This window comes from Typopeltis vanoorti, chromosome 14 (genome assembly GCF_054136105.1).
Source record: "Typopeltis vanoorti isolate ZY-2024b chromosome 14, IOZ_Tvanoo_1.0, whole genome shotgun sequence".
Lineage (NCBI taxonomy): Eukaryota > Metazoa > Arthropoda > Arachnida > Uropygi > Thelyphonidae > Typopeltis > Typopeltis vanoorti.
Window position 1 is genome coordinate 55,006,021 of NC_143562.1, and position 22,466 is coordinate 55,028,486.

The 22,466-nt window shown below is 34.9% G+C and overlaps 1 protein-coding gene across 2 annotated transcripts in view; it reads right to left on the minus strand.

The window, feature by feature from the left end:
* Positions 1–11,523: 11,523 nt before the first annotated feature.
* LOC150099489 (stomatin-1-like) overlaps positions 11,524–22,466 on the minus strand; it is a 104,448-nt gene continuing 93,505 nt past the window's right edge. For both annotated transcript variants that reach the window (XM_090404374.1, XM_090404373.1), the window contains 3 exons: positions 12,750–12,883; positions 12,425–12,586; positions 11,524–11,931 (listed from right to left, as the gene is read on the minus strand). In XM_090404374.1, the coding sequence (XP_090260500.1) occupies positions 11,744–11,931; positions 12,425–12,586; positions 12,750–12,883 (484 nt within the window). In that variant the 3' untranslated portion in view covers positions 11,524–11,743. The remainder of the gene's footprint in view (positions 11,932–12,424; positions 12,587–12,749; positions 12,884–22,466) is intronic.

A 22,466-nucleotide genomic window follows, 5' to 3' on the forward strand; every position in this document is an offset into this window, starting at 1 on the left:
AAGAAGGGTCATGCAGATGGATGTGCAAGGAAGACGGAAGCGTGGGCAGCCAAAGAAGAGATGGAGGGAGCTGGTAGAAGAGGACTTGAGGATGAAGAACTTGGATGTGATGGCAGCCCAAGACAGGAAGGTGTGGAGGAGACTCATTATCAACAGTGACCCCACTTAAGTGGGAGAAGCTGCAGAAGAAGAAGAAGAAGTTGTTTTAATTTATTAAACCAACTACGTCATGCTAGGCTAGCACATGTAGCGCTACGGTAGCGCTTACCTGTTTGAACATGCCCATTGTCTTCCCCTATAGTGTAGGTGTGGTCTGTAAATCTGCTCGCTTTGTTAAAATAAGTAACGGTTTTGTAGTGGACGTTGCAGTGCTTTCATTTACTGCTGATTGTGTTAGGTAACATGAATATTGTAACATTAAATTAAATATTAACAAAATAAAAATATTTTATAGTATTTAAAATGTCAGCAAAGAAGAGAAAGAAAGAACAAGAAAATCGGGAGTTTAAAAGTGAATGGACAACGAAAACCTATGCATTTGTAGCAAATGCAGCAGGATTTCCAATGTGTTTAATATGCCATGAAAAGCTTTCAAACAACAAAAAATCAAATATACTAAGACATTTTTTAAATAAACACGATACATTTGACAAAACATATCCACGGGGAGATGAAAGAAAAAAGGCAGTAGAAGAGCTGCAACGCAAAGTAAACAAAGTAAAATGGATAAAAGCATCAAGAAATACAACTATTGCTAGTTTTGTGGCCGCTCAAGAAGTTGTTAAACGAGGAAAACCTTTTACGGACAGCAAATATGTGAAAGAATGTTTTGTCCGAATTTCTCTTTTGCGATTTTAAAAACAAAGCAGAAATAATTACAAAAATAAAAGACATGCCATTATCTGCTAAGATTGTAAGGGACAGAACTATATGAATTGCAGAAGATATAACAAATCAGCAGGTTACAGATCTAAATTCAACACTAGGATTCTCCATTGCCTACGACGAATCATGCGATGTGGATGACATTGCACAGATTTTACTTATTTGTAGATAAGTAAACTCTCAAGGACCTCAGGAAGAATTACTCGATATACTCAGGGCCGGTTCTAATAGGTGTGCAGGGTGTGCGTGCACGCAGGCGGTCAAATCTGTAGGGCAGCCGATGGAATAAATTCGATATAGCCTATAGTTAATTTTAAAATGTTCGCAATGAAATAGGAATGTAACATTGTTAAAACTTATAGCAGTGCTAACTTCGAAATATCTTCTTTGGGTTTCATTCTCTATCTCTTTAAAAACCTCACTCAACAAGGAATGTTCATTCAAGCAAAACATAGTTTTGGCCTAGTTTTTTGCTACTAAAAATACATTGGGAAAAAAATAGAATTACAATTTTTTGTTTTTTTTTCTAGTACCTGTTATAAAATATACCACCGTCTTTCAGATAGACCTGACTGACAAACGGACAGACAGATCGGAGTTTTTTCAGAATCTGTACAGAAAGGCTTAAGTCAGTTTGGGTCATTATAACATTTATTTATTCATTCGAAAAGAAACAAAATAATTTGTGCTTATTATTGCCATTATTATTAATGTTTTTTATTATACGTTTAGATATGTCGGATAGGAAAACTAAACGTCTGTCTGGTGCTTTTTATCGTAAAAGAAAGAATGAAAGTGATAAGGAAAAATTACAAAGATCCATACTGAAATACGTAAAGTTAGACGAAGATAACTCAATCACTTCAGAACCTTTTCCAGACAGTAAGGGCAAAATCAAAGTGGAATGTGAAAAATCAAATGAAAAGAAAATCAAATCAAATGAAAATGAAACGAAACTCTTCCTCCTGTGCCAGGAGGAAGAGTCAATGCCAAATTGTTGCATATGTTCTATTCACTGCTGTACATGTTCGAAAAAAAACACTAGTGTGGCCTTACTCTCAAGGGCAGCCAATTATCTCTAGCACGCAGGCGTCTAACAGTCTAAAATCGGCCCTGGATATACTGCCACTTACAGAAGAAACTCGTGGAGAAGACATTGAATCTGCTGTTACCACTTGCTTGAAAAGTAAGGGTATTAACATTAACAAAATAATATCTATTGTGACCAATGGGGCACTGAGGTACAAAAAAGGTTTTGTTTCTTTATTTAAAAAACAAATTTTGCATGACGTGTTTTCCTTTCACTGTATAATCCATCAAGAGATACTTTGTGCACAAACTTTTCCAAACGAGATAACAGTAGTGATGGATTTGGTTGTAGAAATCGTTAACAAAATAATGGCAAGACTGCTACATCATCAGCAATTTTGTGAACTTGTTAAAAAAATCTATTGTGAATATTCCGATCTTCTTTTGCATAACAGAATAAGATGGCTTTTCCAGAGGTGCGGTGTTGATGCGATTTGCCACCTGCCTTGGAGAGGTTAAGTTGTTTCTAAGACAAAAAGACCTTGAATATGCAGTTAGAAGATACTCATTGGTTACAAAAATTATACTTTATGGTGGATATGACTTCCCATTTAAACACACTAAATAAGAAACTACAGGAAAAGGGAAATACAGCAGTTTTGCTTTTAGAAGAAGTGATTTCGTTTGAACAAAAATTATATTTGTTTGCGACAGATAGGGCTGGCATTACCATTTAGGCAAACTAGGCAACCACCTAGGGCGCAAGCCATGAAGGGGCACAAAAATTCAAGCTATGCTTTATTCATACTTTACTAAAATATCAAAATTAAACAGTGATATATGATTTAGGAATCGATTCTTTTTCTTTATGCTTCACACATCACACTATTTTACTATTTAACTCTTGGTTCTTTTTTGTTCCTTACCTAAATGATTTAACTTACCACTATTTAAAATTCAGTTAAGATAAATATTTTAAAACGTTAACATTTTAAAATATTAAATTTCGGTATTTTATAACTTTTTTTTGTAAATGAATTATAACAGAGAATTTTCAAATTAATTAAAAAAGAAAATAAAAAAACTATTAATTTACCTATTAATTTAGCCTGAAAGACAATTTTATTTTGTTTAATGTCAATTAGAAACATTTTAGTTTATGTGGGGATTTTCCAAACAACGTGTGGAGAAAGGGATTATGGAGATATTGAAACGTGTTTCAATATCTCCATAATCCGAAAGTTGTTCCAAGTATCAAGCGATCGAATCAGGTGAGTTCATTTTATTTCCAATAATCAATTATCAAAAATTAATTTGTTAAAAATAATTTAAGAAACATTTATTAATTTTTCGAGTTAATTTCAGTGTCCAAAATTAATTAACGATAAATTAATTAATAATAACGTGTGAGTAATTAATAATAAATCTGTGACTTTTTTAAAAATACTTTTATTTTTATAAGAAAGTTTATTTATAAAAGTATAATTTTTTAGTTAACTATGACTGATAAAAAGCGACCATCTGGAGCTCAGTATCAGAAAAGAAAATCAGAAAAAGCTAAAGAACTAGCGAAACAGGAGGGTTCTTTCTTGAAATATCTCTGCACAAGAGAAACAACTAATAAAGATGAACATGATAATTCTTTTGCTGAAGATACGAAAGATGAATGTTGTGTTACTCTTATTAATGATAACGATCGAAGAACAGAAGTGCAAAATAAAGAAAATGAAGATACCAAAGACAAACCAAAAGAAGATACTACTATTCCAGTATTAAATTACAGTTATCCTGTGGATTGGTATTCTCATTTTAATGATAATTTTCGACAAATCTTAGTACAAAATGGACCACAACAGATTGTGTCATACAATTTCCCTAAAGATTCACAAAAAAGATTTTCCTATTTACACTACAAGAGGATACTACCGAACAATGAAATAGTGTACCGTCAATGGTTAATATATTCAGTATCAAAGGATGCAGTTTTTTGTTTTTGCTGAAAAATATTCAATAAAAAAACTACATCAACTCTACAAAAATCAGGAGTCAAAGACTGGAAAAATATTGGAGTAATCCTTTCTTCACATGAGAGGAGTACTTCTCATTTAGAAAACTATCAAACTTGGAAAGAACTTAAATTGTGATTAATCGCAGAAACAACTTTTGATAATTTCAATCAGCAAACAATCAGAGAAGAATAATACTGGCGTCAAATATCGGAACATTTGTTGCTTTAGTTCGAGTACTTGGCACACAAAATCTTGCATTTTGCTGTACTAACGAAAAGTTGTACACTGCCAGTAACGGTAATTTTTTGAAGTTTGTTGAATATTTAGCTCTCTTTGATCCTGTAATGAAAGAACATGTACGTAGAGTCAAAAGTGTCGGAATTGTGGTATGGCAGAATGAAGGGCGAAGTACTGGAAGTGGGTAGGAGGAACAACAGGATCATGTGAATGAAACTGGGTCTTGGAGAAGAACAAGTGGTCATCTTATGTGTACACACCCCACAAGTTGGCTGTACAGCTGAGGAGAAAGATGAGTTCTGGAACATGTTGGATGAAGAAATGAGGGAACTGGAAGAAAATGAGATTGTAATTTTTAGAGGAGACCTGAACGGACACATAGGAAGACAAAATATGGACTGTGAAAGGGCACATGGTGGGAATGATGAACCAGGAAGGAGAGAGGATTGTGAACTTTGCAGTAGCATTTGATCTGGCAATTGTGAACTCGTTTTTCTACAAGAGGAGAAGAAGAACATTTTATAACATTTAGAAGTGGTAACAATAGTTCACAGATTGACTACATTTTGACTAGAAGAAAACATCTTAAGGAAGTGACAAACTGTAAGGTAATCCCAACAGATCAAGTGGTGCAGCAACTTTTATGCCTCGTGTTCCATTATTGGAATGGTAGTCACGTGGGAGTCATTTATATTCTACTGCTCAAGGTGGTCAACGAGGTCTGATTTAGTGACTGCTGCAGATACCAAGGGTGCAGGTATGTTGTCAAAAAGTGATTTGATTTTCGAAAAAGGTTTTTGAAGAACCATGGGATGAAGACGATTAAGTGGTTTCGCTTAAAAGAAGAGAGTGTGAGGAACCGTTTCAGGGAGAGGGTGTTAGAGAGGATTTTGCATGGACTAGAAAGTGTACAAGATTGGTGGAGACATAATTCAAAAGCAATTCTGAGCTGCACAATCGAGGTGCTTGGTGAAACATCTGGAAAGATTAGAAAGCAGAAGGAGGGTTGATGGTGGAATAATAATGTACAAGAAGCAATGACAGCTAAGACGAAGGCAAAGCAGAAGTAGGACGAGTCAAGAGTGGAAGAGGACAGAGAGGAGTATATATATAGAGAGAGAGACAGATAGAAAGCAAGAAGCCAAAAGAGTTGTTGCACAGGCAAAGACCATGGCATATCAAGATCTTTATGATCAATTAGAAACAAAGGAAGGACAGAGAAAAATTTATCTATTAGCAAAATGTAGAAATAAGGCATCAAAGGACATCTTACACGTGAGGCAGATCAAAGACTCTGGAGGAAGAGTATTAAGGAGGGATGTGGATATAAGAAACAGATGGAGAACATACTTTGAAGGACTTTTGAATGAGGAAAATGCAAGAAGATGGGCAGCCTTATGAGGGGATGGTGCAGAACATCAGTAGAGTGGAAGTGAAGGAGGCCATGAAGAGGATGAAGAATGGAAAATTGGTGGGCCTTGACAGGATCCCAGTGGAGGCATGGAAGGCACTGGAGGAAGAGGGAATTGACCTACTGTGGGACCTGTTCATAAAAGTTTGCCAACAGGAAAATATACCCAAAGAGTGGGAGGAAAGTACTCTTGTTCCCATCTACAAGGGTAAATGTTCCCATCTACGAGGGAATGCACAAGACTGTAAAAATTACAGAGGAATAAAGTTGTTGTCCCACACAATGAAAATCCCAGAAAGGGTTCTTGATAGAATCTTGAGGAAGGAGGTAGAGATTGCAAAGGAGCAATTTGGCTTCATGCCTGGTCAATCAACGACAGATGCTATCTTTGGGTTACGGCAGATGATGGAAAAGTTTCGAGAGAAACAACAGGAGCTACATCTGGTGTTTATTGATCTGGAGAAAGCGTATGATAGAGTGCCAAGGCAAGAAGTCTGGAGGTGTCTGAGGGAGAAGAAGGTACCAGAGAAAAATGTCAGGTTGGTACAGATGTACAGAAAGGTGAAGACAAGGGTTCGGACCTGTCTGGGACAGACAAAGTTTTCAAGTGACAGTTGGCTTGCATCAAGGGCCAGCATTAAGTCCGTTCCTGTTTAATATTGTGATGAAAGTGGTGACAGAGGAGGTGAGAGAAGACGAGCCTTGGAGAATGTTGATGCGGATGATATCTTGCTGTGTGCAGAATCAAGAGAAGAAGTGGATGTGTTGCACATTGGATGGTGTCCAGGAGACAGATCTGGAGCTGGAAGGAAATGTCATCAGGAAGGTTAAGGACTTTAGATATTCAGGTTCAACAGTGGAAGAGGATGGAGAGGCTGAGAAGGAAGTGGGATGCAAGATACAAACGGAATGGAGGAACTGGAGAGAGAGATGGCTGGAGCGCTATGCGATAAGAGGGTGCCGATCAATCTAAAAGGCAAAATCTATAGGACTGTAGTGAGACAAGCTATGACGTATGCTACGGAAACTGTGAGGAAAATTAACATCAGCAGGGTGGAGATGAGAATGCTTAAGTAGATATGTGGTGTGACGAGAAAGGATTGTCTGAGAAATGACTATGTCAGGGGAACAATGAAAGTTACGAACTTAGGAACGAAAATATAGGAGGCAAGGTTGAGATGGTTTGGTCATGTGATGAGGAGGGAGGACGAATATGTGGGAAGAAAGGTCATGCAGATGGATGTGCAGGAGAGGAGGAGGAAGCACAGGCGGCCAAAGAAGAGATGGAGAGAGCTGGTGGAGGAGGACCTGAGGGTGAAGAATTTGGATGTGGTTACATCCCAAGACAGGAGGATATGGAGGAGACTCACCCAAAACAGCGACCCCACTTAAGTGGGAAAAGCTGCAGAAGAAGAAGAATACTAACAGAAATATGGATAAAGAAACATGAAGCTAGCCTATACTATTTAGAAGGGTTTAAAAAATACTATCACTGTAGGAATTATAACAGATCTGGGGGATTAATGCTCTTTGCTTGAAAGCATTTAACTATTAAATACATTATTATTATTACTTGACACCTCCAGGGAGTCCCAGACTCATCGAGGGAGGTCACTTGCTCTACAACTCTCCGTCTTCAACACTCAATTCTCTAACTACATCAAACTACATCATCTACACCAACGCCATCTACTGTCCACCACCACTAGCAATTTCACAGACAATCACAAACATCCATGCCCATGGTGGAATTCGAAACCGCAGCCTTTTGGCTGGAGAGCAGATACATTGACCACTTGGCCAACCTGGCCGGCTAAAGTTAGCAGTGCAAAAATGGAAACAGCCAGGAATGTTAGCATTTACTTAGAGCACTACAATTACTACATAATGGCTATTTATAGATCTCACTCTTATACAGCTTATGACTTTACACAAGAACTGACACCATACTGACATCGATTATGATAATGTTATCATAATTGGTGACATAAATATTGATCTGCTAAGTGACAGCCGTTATTTTCTCAATTTCATAGATTTATTAGCCATATATGGCTTTGAGCAACATGTAAATGTCCCAATGAAGGACATTTACATGTTGCTCAAATGGCTGTGCTTCATGTTTGGATCATGTGTTTGTAAGAACACAAAGTCTGACTGAAGTCAAGACAACCAATCACGGATCACTTTCTGACAGCCGTAAAAATCCATCTACAGTCAGCATCTACAGACACAAAAGATGTCAGCGTATCCTAAACTACAGTGTGCTAAAACATAAATTAAGTACCATATCCTGGGAACAAATACAATCTGAAACCAATGTTAATGATGTTTACAACAAATTCATTAACATATTAGATACCGAAATGCAACATGCCACTGTCACATGCCAAGGAAACAGGTGCAAACTAGCAAAGCCATGGATAACACAAGACATAAAACAACGTATAAAACTTAAGAGATAAGATGTATAAGAAACACAAAAAATACCCTCACAATGAATACTATGAGAATAGCTTCAGATATTATAGGAAACAAGTAAGCCAAAAATTGAAAGAAGGAAAAAACGAGTATTACAGTAATGAACTTTTGAAATGTGAAGGTAGTGCCAAAACACAATGGTAACTCGTAAACAATGTACTTGGCAAAAATATCTGAGAACCAACACTTCCAAGACTTAGTAATGAGAACAGCAATCACATAGATTTAAACAGTGAAAGAATGTTAGCAGACAGATTTAATAATTACTTCATAACCGCCAATAAAAAACTTGTAAATAGTCCTAATAATCCATCTGTAAGTTGCAGACTTTAAAGAAATGAGAGTTCAATGTACTTTTTTCTACTTGTGAGAATGAAATCAAAAATATTATAATGAAACTTGAAAATTCTTCTGCTCTGGGCCATGATAGTATTAACATCAGAATTGTGCAGGAGTGCTAGGAATATCTGATAGCTCTTTTGATGACTATCTTCAATCTATCGCTGACTGATGTGTTTCCAACAGAATTTGAGAAAACTGTGGTAATACCAATATAGAATATAGGAATTAGAGGCTGTGCACATGACTGGATTAAGAGTTATTTAATGTCTAGATTACAAGTAGTAAAAATCAACAAAAGTTTATAGCAACTTCATTCAGGTAAAATGTGGTGTATCCCAAGGTTTTGTGCTTGGGCCAATACTATTTATATCAATGACTTCTATGACCTACAGTTATCAAGTAAAATTATAAATTTTGTAAACACCTTTGCAGATGAAATCGCACTGATATTCACTGCAAACTCTGTAAATCAAATGCAAAATACAGTGAACACAGATTTGCAAATAGTGATAAAATGGTTTCATGTGAATAAACTCGCTCTCAATACTGGAAAAACAAAATTTATAATTTTTAAGCTCAAAAATACTCCTAATAATAAAACCAATTTTTCCATCCATATATTCCTACATAACTGGAACTGTAAAAGTAACCAAAATTGTAACTGTATGGAGATAGAAAATGTGAATGCTATAACCTACCTAGGATTAAAAATAGACAGCAACTTAAGCTGGAAACCACATATTACAGAAGTATTCACAACAAAGTAAGATTTAGGCTATCTCGAGTCTTCTTCTTAAAGAGATTCTTAACTCTGACAATGTTAAGAACATTATATTTCGCCTGGCTACAAACTGTTATGCAGTACGGTATACTAAGCTGGGGAAGAGCATATCACATCACACTGACACCATTAATCTCTGCACAAAATAAATTAATAAGGATTTTAACCAACATTAAATATAGAGACACTACAGTGAATGCTAAATATGCGGTATTAAATATCCTTCCACTTAAACAACTATATATTTACAGGATGCTACTTTTCCTAAAGACTGATAACCAGTACGTAAGTATTAGAAAATATACTTACTTCTGCAGAAAAGTGGGCTTAAAATATTTTATCACTAAAGCACAAAAAGAAATAATACACAAACACTATATTTATTTGGCTCCAAAAATCTTCAACGGCTTACCGCTCTTAATACGAAAGGAAAATAACACGAACATATACAGAAATTTGATTAGACAGTACCTAAATTTTTATAACCTAACCAATTTATACCAAGAGAAATTAACCAATACAAAATATTAAACTAATTACTGAATTGCATTGTTCTTATTCCATGTCTACATATGTGTAATATAATATGTATATATATTATTCTCTGTATATATATTGTCAATATTTTTTTGTACTATTATAATTTTTTGAATTACTGAACTGCATTGTTCTTATTCCACATGTACATGTGAGTAGTACACACACACACATTATTCTCTAAATATATTGTCAATATTTTGTATACTATTCATGCTGTGCAATTGTTACATTTCTTGTAACCAGATGAGCTCATGCTCTTGGGTTATACATAGAATGTCAATGTTTTACAATTTTATCATTTTGAAAGAAAATTTAAAACGAATGAGATGCAATGTAATGATATGTAAATGATAATGTAATGATAACTCAATAAATGAAATCAATCTTCAACTCTTTAGCTAGCAGCACTGCCTTGTCACAAACCTCTTGTGTGGCTTTATTGAGCCCTCTGAATGTATGAGCATATTTTCAGCAATTTCTTCCAAATCATTCATACACTCTACTGATGCTTCACTCCATGCTGCATCTACATTCTTTGTACAATAAAAGATATCTTCTTCCAAAATTCTAAGGGTTTTTGTCCTCAGTAGCAGCAATAGCCTGAGAAAAAGTATTTTCTTAGAAAATATGTCTTGAAGGCACAATAACATATCCATAGGCTGCAGGAGGAGTGAAGTGGTATTCCATGAACCTGTTAATGGGATGGCCATCATAGGTGATCATAAGTCCCATAGGTTATAAGATAAGGACAGACTCCATGCAATTTCTCTCTCTACCTCCCCCCAACACAGACACACATGCATATGCACACACTACCATGTCTCTACATATATAATTACATCCACACATACTTTTCAGCTAATAAAATGCAACATTAAAGTGATAAACTACACATTTAGATGAGAGTAATTGCAATGGAAGTCTTGTTTCATTTTGCTCAATTTTGTGTTATCTGTTATGCAATTAAATAATTGTAATTACTATTTAGTCCCTGGTTAACATGGAAATAGCATTTCAAATAGGACAAGCACAAGCAACTATCTGAATCATTAATGGTATTTTATGGAGTTATAAGGACTCAAGGAAAACTAAGATGGTAATCAGATAATTATAGAAAGTATGATTACTTATGGATGTGAGTGTGGGACCCTCATTAACAGCCAAAGGAAACAAGCAGAATTTGTAGAGATGGATTACTTCAGAGAAAGTATGAGAGCTATCCATATGAATCATGTGAGGAATGGATATATTTGAAGAGAGGTTGAAGTTGAATAGCCTATCATGACAAGGATGGAGGATCATACTTTGAAATGGTATGGACACATCCAGAGAATTATTGAAAATTATGAATTGATCACTCCCCCTGGAAGGAGGAAAAGAGGAAGACCAAGGGCCACGTGGAGAGGAGCAACCATTATAAGATATATGGAGGGAAAAAGGTTTACAGGTTAAGGATGGGAAAAATCAAGAATAGAATCTGAGAACAGGCTATATTTTGCTAGCACAGAATAAATAATATTGTAAGGCCTATGTTTATCTTCATTTTAAAAACCAAGTTATCTCACATACCTAATCCATGAGCTCCTATTTTGTAAGTAAAATACTGATTTTAGCACCAATAGAAATGTTTTTTTTGCTGTTTTGTTTATTTCATATTTGACCCAACAATAAAATTTTCATTTTTCAACCAGGCATTTTAGTGTAGCATTTCACTGAAATGAATCCATCATTTAACACACAGAAAGATACATACTGAACACAAACTATCGATGTTTACTCTTAATTTTGCTATATTTCTAGATTGCACTCCTATAATTAAAAAAAAAAGTCAAACTCATTGTATCTGGTTATCCTTTCTCATGAAAGGATATCATACAAAGTTCGTCATCAGTATGACTGGGGGGGGGGTCGCAATATTAAAGACTATAAAGACCATTTAAAAATGTCTTTTACCACAAAAAAATTAAAAATTCTCTATAATCTCTTGTTGTAAGATGTGAAAATTCATTGATAGTGGTACTTTTGAATTCAGTTTAGTGCTGATATAAATGTTCGTAAAAGACTCCAGTCCCCTTTCACAGATATGCGACCTTCCATATATGCCTGTAAGGGAGAAAGTCGGTTGGACATCAAATTACTAAGATCTTCTTCAGATATCACTAATGATGTATTAGGCTGGACATTATCACAATTATCTGTATGTACAATGGGAACACCTAGAAATATACAGATAACATTAGAAATTTTGATAAGTTCATTAAGAAAGAAAAAAAAAAGAAATGGAAAGCAGTGTGATCTACCTTATTAATTCCTCCCATGCTAGAGCAGGGATCTATCTATCGTACATATCTATGATAGATAGATATCATACATACTTTATCTATCATACATAGATAAAGTACTATAAAAATACATATTCTATTTATTTGATAAGGTTCTTACTGGACCAAATTACTCCAATATTATATATATATAGTAAGAAATATGCAATTAAATACCTAAACTAACTTATAATAAAATGGATATTAACTGATACTTAGAAGTGTGGAATCACTTAAGTATACCACACTCAGCATAATGCTGCCTTAACAGACTTCTGACATATAACAAACGATAGGGATATGTCAAATAATTACAAACAGAAAGGAAAATCATTAAATGAAGACAATTTAGGAATCTCTACAGAATCATTTCATATTTCACACTTACCCTCATGGAAACAACAGTGAATAACTTGTGGTGAAGAACCAGTCACTTCTAACCTAAAATTAACATTGGCATTTTCAAACATTTTCTTTTTGACTGCATTTTCAGCTATCCCTTTTATGACATGGATAATATTAGGATTTCCAGAAGATTTGGGAGTAGGCCCTGTATGAATCAAAAAATAGCATAAAAGGAATGTAATATATGCTCATGGTGCAGGCTATAAATAATAAATGACAGTTTTTCTTAAAATACGATTTTAATGATGATGTCTTTTCGATATTACTTACATAATTTTCTAACTTATAGCAATAAAAGTTTTAATTACCTGAGGAGAAACCTGCTATTGGAATAGTATTAACGCCTTTATCAGCACATATTTCACCAACAGTTTTCATTGCAGACATTAATGCACTAACTGCATTTTGAGATTCTGCAGCTTTCAGTATTTGTACAGGAGGTCTAAATGTAAAAAAAGTTGACTTTAAAAAATATACTTTTTTGTTTTGTTTATGCAATATATAAGATTTTTAAATACAAAAATAGATTTTTAAGGTCACTTTCAACAAATATAACAAGTTTGTCTTTTTTTTTGGAGGGGGGGGGGCATTATTATAGAACATTCTTAGCATTTAATCTTGTTCTCAATTATGCCATTATTAATATTAGCTGTTGTCCATTTGTTCCTGAAACGTTTTACTGAAGATATTATTATTATTATTATTATGTGACACTTCCAGGGAGTCCAAAGACTCATCGAGGGAGGGCACCTACTCTACAACTCTGTCTCCACCACTCAATCCATCAAATACAGCAAACCACAACTACCATCATCATCTACACCAACACCATCTGCCGCTCATCACCACCATTAGTATTTCTACAGACAATCATACACATCCATGCCTATGATGGGATTCAAACCCGCAGCTGTTTCGCTGGAGAGCAGATACGCTAACCATCGGCCAACCAGGCTGGCATATCCAAGAAAAATTATATGAAAAACAATTTTTAAATGAGAATAAAGTATTTCTCATGCTAAAGAATTTATATGACACTAGAAACATGCTATTTAATATTATGTTAATAGCCTTGGTATTTTATAATGGTATAACTCCATTCTAGTCATGGGATATCACTATTCTAAGGCAAATTAACAGATGAGTATCAGAAAAGCAGTGAAAAATGAGTCTCTAAAAAAATTAATTTTCTCTGATTCTTGAAATAACTTTTCTATTATTGCTAATATGAGATACATGTTTATCATAAATCCATTAAAGTTCTGAAATTTAATTGGATCTTTGTAAACAGAAAAAAAATCCTTCCTAAAAATCTTTTTATAGGTAAAAAAGCTAAATACAGTTTTTAAATGATTTCAGATTACTGGTTTTCTAGGTTATTTTACCTATTCTATGGTTTTACATATAATCACTTGGTAAAAATTTTCTACAGGCAATCATTTTCATGTTTTTATTGTTACTTCTTTAAAAAGATATTTACATTTGTAATTTAACTGTTAACTTCAAACTAAAAAAGAAAACACCTGAAACTAAACTAAACTAGAAATGGTGTAGGATGATGTAGTGTGGATAGTGGGTTGTGAAGTGTGGAATGCTCTCCTGCGATGAGTCCTTGGAAGTGTCATGTAATACTAATAATCACAATAAATTTGTTGTAATAAAGATATAAAAACAGAAGACTTTTTTAAATAACGAAACCTGTGGTGCATTCATAATTAGAAGAAACACACGTATAAACCACAGTGAAAATTATTTAATTGTAAATATTTCATCCTAAGTATCTTAGGACATCATCAGTACAGTATTTAAACAAAAATTAGGAATAACATACAATTAAATAATTTTCACTGTGGTTTATACATGTGTTTCTTCTAATTAAAAACAGAAGAGTTTTTGTCCTTTTGGAAAAACCTAAAAGAAAAGTTATCCAATTACCGTTTCATGGACCACCCTTGGTAGCACTAACAATTATATTAAAAATAATAATAATAATAATAATAAGTAAGCAGTATATATGAAGCCAAAGTACAAAAACCAACATTTTGGTTTTTGTACTTTGTAGTAAGAAAAATTAGCACCTACTGAAGAGGAATGCATTTTGTTTGTATCCTGCCCCTTTTTAATATCCCACTTGGTATACCAGCCAGTTGTTATTTCTTACAAGTGCATCTCATATTGCAACCTGCAAGATACATTTGGCCACAAACCATCAGTGGAACACATTGGAAATTGTTTAGATGTATGTGAAATATGTGCTGCAAATAGAGACTGAACAGTTCTACTGTAGAGCATATAGAAAGTAGTCTGAACAGTTTTGTGGAATACACTCGCTTGCAATTACGAGTTGCCCTAGCAAGCTAGGGCAACTCCTAATTGCCACGATTTAATATCCACTTGATTTATATAATTGTGCATTGCCAAAATGAAGCCTTTTGGCTCTTTATTTTAGTAAATACTTTATAAACTGACTGAGAGCTCGCTTATGAAAAATACATCCCTCCTACACTTCGAGTTCCTTAGTACTGAACGAGTTTTTGCTCATTCAGTACTAAGGTTATAAGTTTTTATCACGAGTACTGAGCGAGCAAAAACTCTTGTTCGGTACTCGTTCAAACCTTGATCTTAAGGTTTCTGCCTGGTCTCTGAAGAGAACCAACCAGTTCGAAACAGATATCAGGCCAGTGAAACCTTATCAAAATAGACCAATAAAAGGCGAATATATAGATGCTTGAGTAGTGCCTATGTTTTCTATATGGTCTGCACTAGGGCAACTTGTAAATGCTGGCATTCCTGTAAGCTCTCTGGTCAACTTCTTTACAAAACTTTCGTAGTTTCTACATTCGGCTTTGAAATAATGCTGGATTTAATATCCACATGATTTATATAATTAATTTTATGGTTTTGGCAAACAATTTTTTTTGCAATAAACCCTTTGGAAGAAATGAGCTCTCAAAAAAAAAAAAATGAAAGTACACGTTTAACGAAAAATTAAGTACTGAATTTCCATTCTTCAAGAAAGTTGATGAGGGACATGTAACTTGAACAAACTGTATGTCGACATTTACCATCCAGCATGGGAGCCGTAGTGATATCACTGACCACATGAAAACCAGAAAACACAAATCTGCTAAAGAAGCATCAACACCTACTTCAAAAACTTTATAGTTATTTTTTTTATTATTATTATTATTATTGTGTGACACCTCCAGAGAGTCCAAAGACTCATCGAGGGAGAGTGCTAACAGCATTGAACAATTGATTTCCTTCCAACTACTAACTGCACTCAAACTTGCTTAACTTTTTTGTGAACCATTAGTAACAAAGGCTCTACCAATCGACCAACCTTTGCTGGCTATTTTAAAGAAGCATTTAAGTAGCATTCTGTGAAACATTATTATTATTAACATCCAACCTCCATGGAGTCAGAGACACATCATGAGAGGTACACACACTATTGCATACAATGCTCATCCAACTGTGCCTTAAAATGATTCAATGTGTCTACATTCATAACACACTCAGGCAATGAATTCCACTCTCCATGCAAAGAACCTTGATTCTCACTCCTCTGCTTATAACCTTTTATCCAAGGTATTTGTCACCTTGTTATAGTAAATAAGTAACATGGTCTCTCCTTAACAAACACATGCTGATAACCACAAAGAATACTGCTGTTTTCAATCCAATTCTGTATCCTACTTCTCACCAATCTTTCTCTAGTACCTTCACCACAACTCCAAATATACAGATTTGCCTATAATTGAAAGCCACAGCCTTATCACCACCTTTATGCAGTAGAAAAAATTTTACCTTCTTTCCAATCCCTTGGAACCTGTGCTGTTGTAAGACTCTTGTTAAACAAGTAACTCTTATTAAACTGCCAATTCCCTGGAACATTCCCATTAGATGTGTGGTATATGTCATCAAATCCTATCAACTTATTCACATCAAAGTTATTTATTTCCTCAAATACCTCCTGCTCACTCACAATTAAACCATCCTCTCCTATGTCCACTACACTTAAGTTCCTCATGATTCCACCCTGATCAGAATGAAACACCCTTATAAACTGATCACTGAATACCTCAATAATGTCTTCTGCAGAAGTTACCATTCTACCATTTTCATCCATTAACATCATCTTACCATGCTCATTCTTCCTTCTACTTGACACATATCTAAAAAAAAAAACTCACTAGGGTTTTTCTTTGCCTGATTTGCCAATTTCTGCTCATACTGCACTTTTGTTTTCCTTACTAACTGAGTCACTCTCCTGGCTTGTTCTTTATTTATTATTTGACACCTCCAGGGAGTCCAAGGGCTCATCGAGGGAGGACATCTACTCTACAACTCTCCGTCTCCACTACTCAACTCATCCAACAACCGCATCATCTACATCAACGCCATCTACTGTTCACCACCACCACTAGTATTTTCACAGACAATCACAAACATCCATGCCCACGACGGGATTCAAACCCATAGCCTTTTGGCTGAAGAGCGGATACACTGACCATTAGGCCAACCAGGCCGGTAATGCTCTTCATGAAACTGATTATTATCATTATTCATCTTGTAGTGCCTCCAAAGTACATTCTTCTTCCAGATTTCATGCTTAAGCCCCTCATTCATCCATTTTACACCTACCTTATTTCAACCTTTTGGCCTTCAGAATACATTCACACATTAATGCTGAAAGTTTATTTTTCACTTGGTTAGAGTATAATAAAATTGGTTTAATCCTTTATCCAAGTGTGAGCACACAAAGTTTGCACCTGAAAGTATCTTCAGGACTGGGGTAAGGTGGTACAACACCAGGGCAACTCGTTGCAAAGGTGGAGCAAGCTACCAAAACTCCTATCTCAGTATTGTCGTGACGACTCCTTTCTGTCGTGTTCTAAATCTATCTAGTTTCAAGTCACTTTTATGAATAATACAACTAATTACGAAATGATCACCGATCCAAAAGTAGGGAAATTTATATTTATACTGCGCCACCCTATTCTTAGATTAGTCTATATAAATAGTAGGATCAGTTCTAAATTAAGTTAGCAGTCATCTCATTAGGCCGAATCATCTATTATCATTTTTACTTGGGGTTCCCATAAGATTAGAATGTTTATGAACGGTGCAATAATAAGGAATTCAGGCAAACACAATATTTAGATCAACAAAATAAAACATTTAATATATGATATGGTTAACAAATACAAGAACTCTATTTTAAAATGGAACTATACAATTAACTTAACACATCTTCTTAGGTCACTGATGCTAATTCAATGTTCTAACTTTCATATACTCATAAGTATATGAAAGTATCTCAAGTTAATATAACAATTTCACATTTTATTCAGTCTTCACAAATCTATCAGCTCAATGTTTATATTCACAGCAGGCAATAAACTACATAAGCTATATTCCAAGCAAATATATTCCCGGACCTTGAGCATCGGAGATATATTACAGTTAATGTTAGAATAGAGAAACTTATACAACTACTCTTACCAGACAAATTCTTCAATACATCAAATTATTGAGAGAGCACTTATGAATTAACTTAATTAACATTAGCGGAACACACATAACAAATATTCTCCATAGTTTAAACTGTACTACTGTAAGTCGCACTTCACTATTCCAAACAACAGTAATTAGGTACTAATATCTTTTCCTGTTCACTTTTCTCCAAGTAATCAATATAACCTTTTCCTAGGGCAACATAGAATTTAATCGTAATCCAGATTAACTAGAACTAATCAGAATTTTAGCATTGACTGTCCAGTTTCCTTTTATCTGATTACGGCATCAACCTTTCTTCATAACAACAGCAGATTTCGCTTATGACATTAAACTTTATGTTTCACTACTTATAGGTTCACTTCCGAACACTATACTCATAAATTTCTGCCCTGAGGATTATATAATCTTGGTTCCGCAAAACTCTCTCCTCACTCGCTTAATAATAATTCTTCTCCCTTCCCTGTCTTATCTATGACCTTCCTTCTCTTTCTGCTCTATCTATCTATGACCTTCACTCCCACCTTACGTTCGAACGCCACGCTCTACTCCACTCGTGGTTGTTTACGCGTGCGTCTCCATGACAATAGACTAAGTGTAAACATTTCGCCAATGTAATGTATGCTATATTACTGCTACATGAGTGATTACATAACATTAAATATTTCACAAATAAGAACAATATAATATTTAAGCTATTTCTTCAACTTTTTGATTACGTATACAGTTAAATATAAAATAACACTTTACGTTACACCATATATATTTAGTTATACAAAATTCTAAACATATTATTATTTTATAAACTAATAATAGGTCAGGTTTTGAATAAATTTTTAATTAGTAATTCTTATTTAAGGAATAATAAATAAATTTATATGAACCATGATTAATATTTAATAAGCAATGTTAAATGTGAATGAAAAATAATAAATTACATAACATAGCTTCATTCACAATTTAACAGTATCTCCTATAATGCAAAACACATCTCCTTGCGGATATGTCTAATGTTATGCATTAAGGGAAGGGCCACTACCCAGACTAGTTTCGACCTTTATTGAGGTCTCTTCAGTGGGAGCCAGGCCCAAGTGGAGATACCAGGCAGAAGCATTAGCAGGTCATCTCTACCTATAGGAATTGCCAAATGGTGTGCAACCCTTTTTTAATAAATTACTCTGGATTTAGAGAAAGATGTTGAAAGTTTATTTTTCACTTGGTTAGAGTAATGCTTCTGCCTGGTATCTCCACTTGGGCCTGGGTCCCACTGAAGAGACCTCAATAAAGGTCGAAACTAGTCTGGGTAGTGGCCCTTCCCTTAATAACATTAGACATATCCGCAAGGAGATGTGTTTTGCATTATAGGAGATACTGAGATAGGAGTGTTGGTATCTTGCTCCACCTTTGCAACGAGTTGCCCTGGTGTTGTACCACCTTACCCCAGTCCTGAAGATACTTTCAGGTGCAAACTTTGTGTGCTCATGCTTGGATAAAGGATTAAACTAATTTTATTATACACATTGATCCTGTTATGTATTTCTTTGTCAGTTCCTAAGCAGCATTTATTTCCTTACTGCTCAACTCCACATTCCATGCTATAGCTCCAAGCTGTCTCCTAAGCTTGTCATCACCAGCCATAAAATTCCATATAAATCCTTTCCTCACAGAAGTCTGCATATGGCTAGCCATAACCCAGGTGATCACTACATGATCACTCTCACCAACTGGAGGAAAGCATGAAACCCCACTCACAATTACATCCTCTGATGAAATGATTAGTTCTAAAACTCTCGATCCTCATATGCCCTCCTTTACGTGCTGCATGAGATAGTTATCTCTCAAGAACTCAAGAAATTCATTTTTCTTATTCCCAAATGCTATTTCTTCATTCCAATCTATACAGCCTTAATTAAAATTGTCCATAATAATTGCCCTTCCTTTGTTCGCTACTCCAAGTTGTATATATATTCCTTCATCACCACCCTCCACATTCCCTTGCATATAGCAACATCCAACTAAATATGTCTTCCTGTCAACTTCAACATTACACCCCACTGCCTCATAACCAGATAACCAGTGCCACCATTTCCCTCTTTCATGTCTACCTTATGTGGACTTAATTCTCTTGCTTTAATAAGCAGCACTCTCCCTCTCTTCTTGACCTTTCTATCCTTGTGAAAAATACTATATCATTCCATTTTTATTCCCATTATGATATCATCTTCATTCTGCCATGTTTCAATCACTGAAACAGTTTCATCCCCTTCATTTCTGATACTTCTGGCATTTGTAAACAAACATAGCAGTTCATTGTAAGGTCTATAACCAGTCCTATCCAAGCCACTGGTTTGTTGTGATTTCCCCATCACACCTGAACTTGCTTAATCACCTTTATCACTACCTACTACATATATCTGCTTAGTCTCGACTTCCCCACCCACATCCCAATCATCTCCATACATACATACATACATATTCACTGCTTTTCAACATCCACTCTCCCTATGCCATGTCACACTGTCCTCGCAGGTCCCACCCTCCTCCATTTCCCTGTTCCTCTTGCATTCCAGTTCTCTCTTCTTCTCTCACACTACCATCATTTCTACTTCCAAGCACTTCTGTCTCTTCAGTACTACTCTCCTGATCTTTCACTTCATCTCTTACTTTTGATCTCTTGCATGCAGCACACACTGTCCATCCATCTAGCAACAGTTTCTCCAGTACACTCACTCCAAAGACATTTAAATGCAACCCATCATGCCTATATAATTTCATTCTTCTTTCAAACACATGCCATACATCCACAAACTACTCCCTTCTCCTCACACAACTCCACTAGCATGCCATTCATGATTCCAGTTTCAGTCTCAACTCATCATTGTCATACTTCGGCAACACACTGACTTTCTCACTACACTGTTTTCTTTCACTCTTCTCAATAACCTCCTGATATTTACTCTTACATACTCCTTATGTCCACTTATATCATTTGTACCCACAACCACCACTAGTTCTCTTGCTAGTTTCCTTCTCATGTCCAATGCCTGAATAATCCTGTTCACTCTCCCTCCTGGATAGCAGACCTTATGGATTCTCTCATTACCTAATCCTCTAACTATGGAATCTCCATAAACTACTATCCTGGAGTCACTCGTCACCTCTTTTACCCTTTTTTCTTTCATTCTATTCTTTTGCATATTTTCATCAGTTTCCACTAAATATCTCATATCACTCTGCATGTTCCTCATTTCAATTTTCAACAACTGTTTCATCGAATATTGCATTCTGACAATTTCACTCTTTGTCACTCCGACAGCCTCGCTACCTCTCATTCTGCCGCCCCATACTTCCATTTCTTCATTCATACTTTCTTTCGCTCCCTTATCACTAACTTTCGCTTCTACATTCTTACTTTCGCTAATTTTAGCTTCTACATTCTTGCTTTTGCTAACTTTCTCTTCTAATTTATACATTCTTTCACTCCCTCAGTTTCACTAGCTTTTGTTTCATTTCCATTTTCCTTTCATTTATTCCATATGCTATCTTTTCAGTCTGTTTCGCATTCATTGCCTTGTGGTCTAATAATAACATATCGTATTTCATACAAATCCATACCTTCCCTCATCTTCTGTCCATTCTCTCCACAAACATCCCTTACACTCCACCATGCATACATATTACACTCATGACATTGAATCAAGTTTGACTTTTTCGTTAATCAACATGACTTTTTCATTTAGATCAAATCTCTGTTCTAAATTACACACACATTTTTGATTCAAAGTTTTCTTGCACATATACAAAAATGAAGCAGTAGCTGTTAATGTGTTGGTTCCATTAGCAAAGAACTTTGAAACAGTTATATGATGTAAGTTTTATATCTGTTCATCAGATGCTTTCAATAGAAAATCAGTTAGATTCATTTCAATATTGGTTCCATTTTTTAATCCAATTCATGGGATCTAAGTAAAGCTTTTGGCAGTTCATTCTGTTTAAAGTGACACATTTGATATTATTGTAAATGCTATTGTAGATTCATTTAAAAAGTTCAACATTGAAAATAAAATCATTTGTTTTTGTGGTGATAATATGAATACAAATTTTGGTAGAGCAGCATCATGGTAAACACATTTTTCTTACTAAATTAAGAAAGTTATGGAACAGAATTGAAGCTTTTAGCAAATTTCAATTATTGAAAACAAAGATAGTGAACAGGAAAACAATGAAATTTGTTCCTATACAAGTAAGGGAGTTATTAAAGTTTTTTTAAATTAATAATTTAGTTTATGTTGTCATTTCCTAAAAAATTAGAAGTATGTCTGACCAAAATATAAGCTTATCTACAAAAACAAGTAAGGGAAGAACTGAACAAATTAAATGATGAGTGCTCAAGATTTAATTGTACAAGATTTAATTTTGGAATTCTATAATTGCACTTTGGAATATCTTGGCTTGTGCAAAGAATCTTCTGATGAAGCCTCTATTGATGATTGGTTAAATTTATA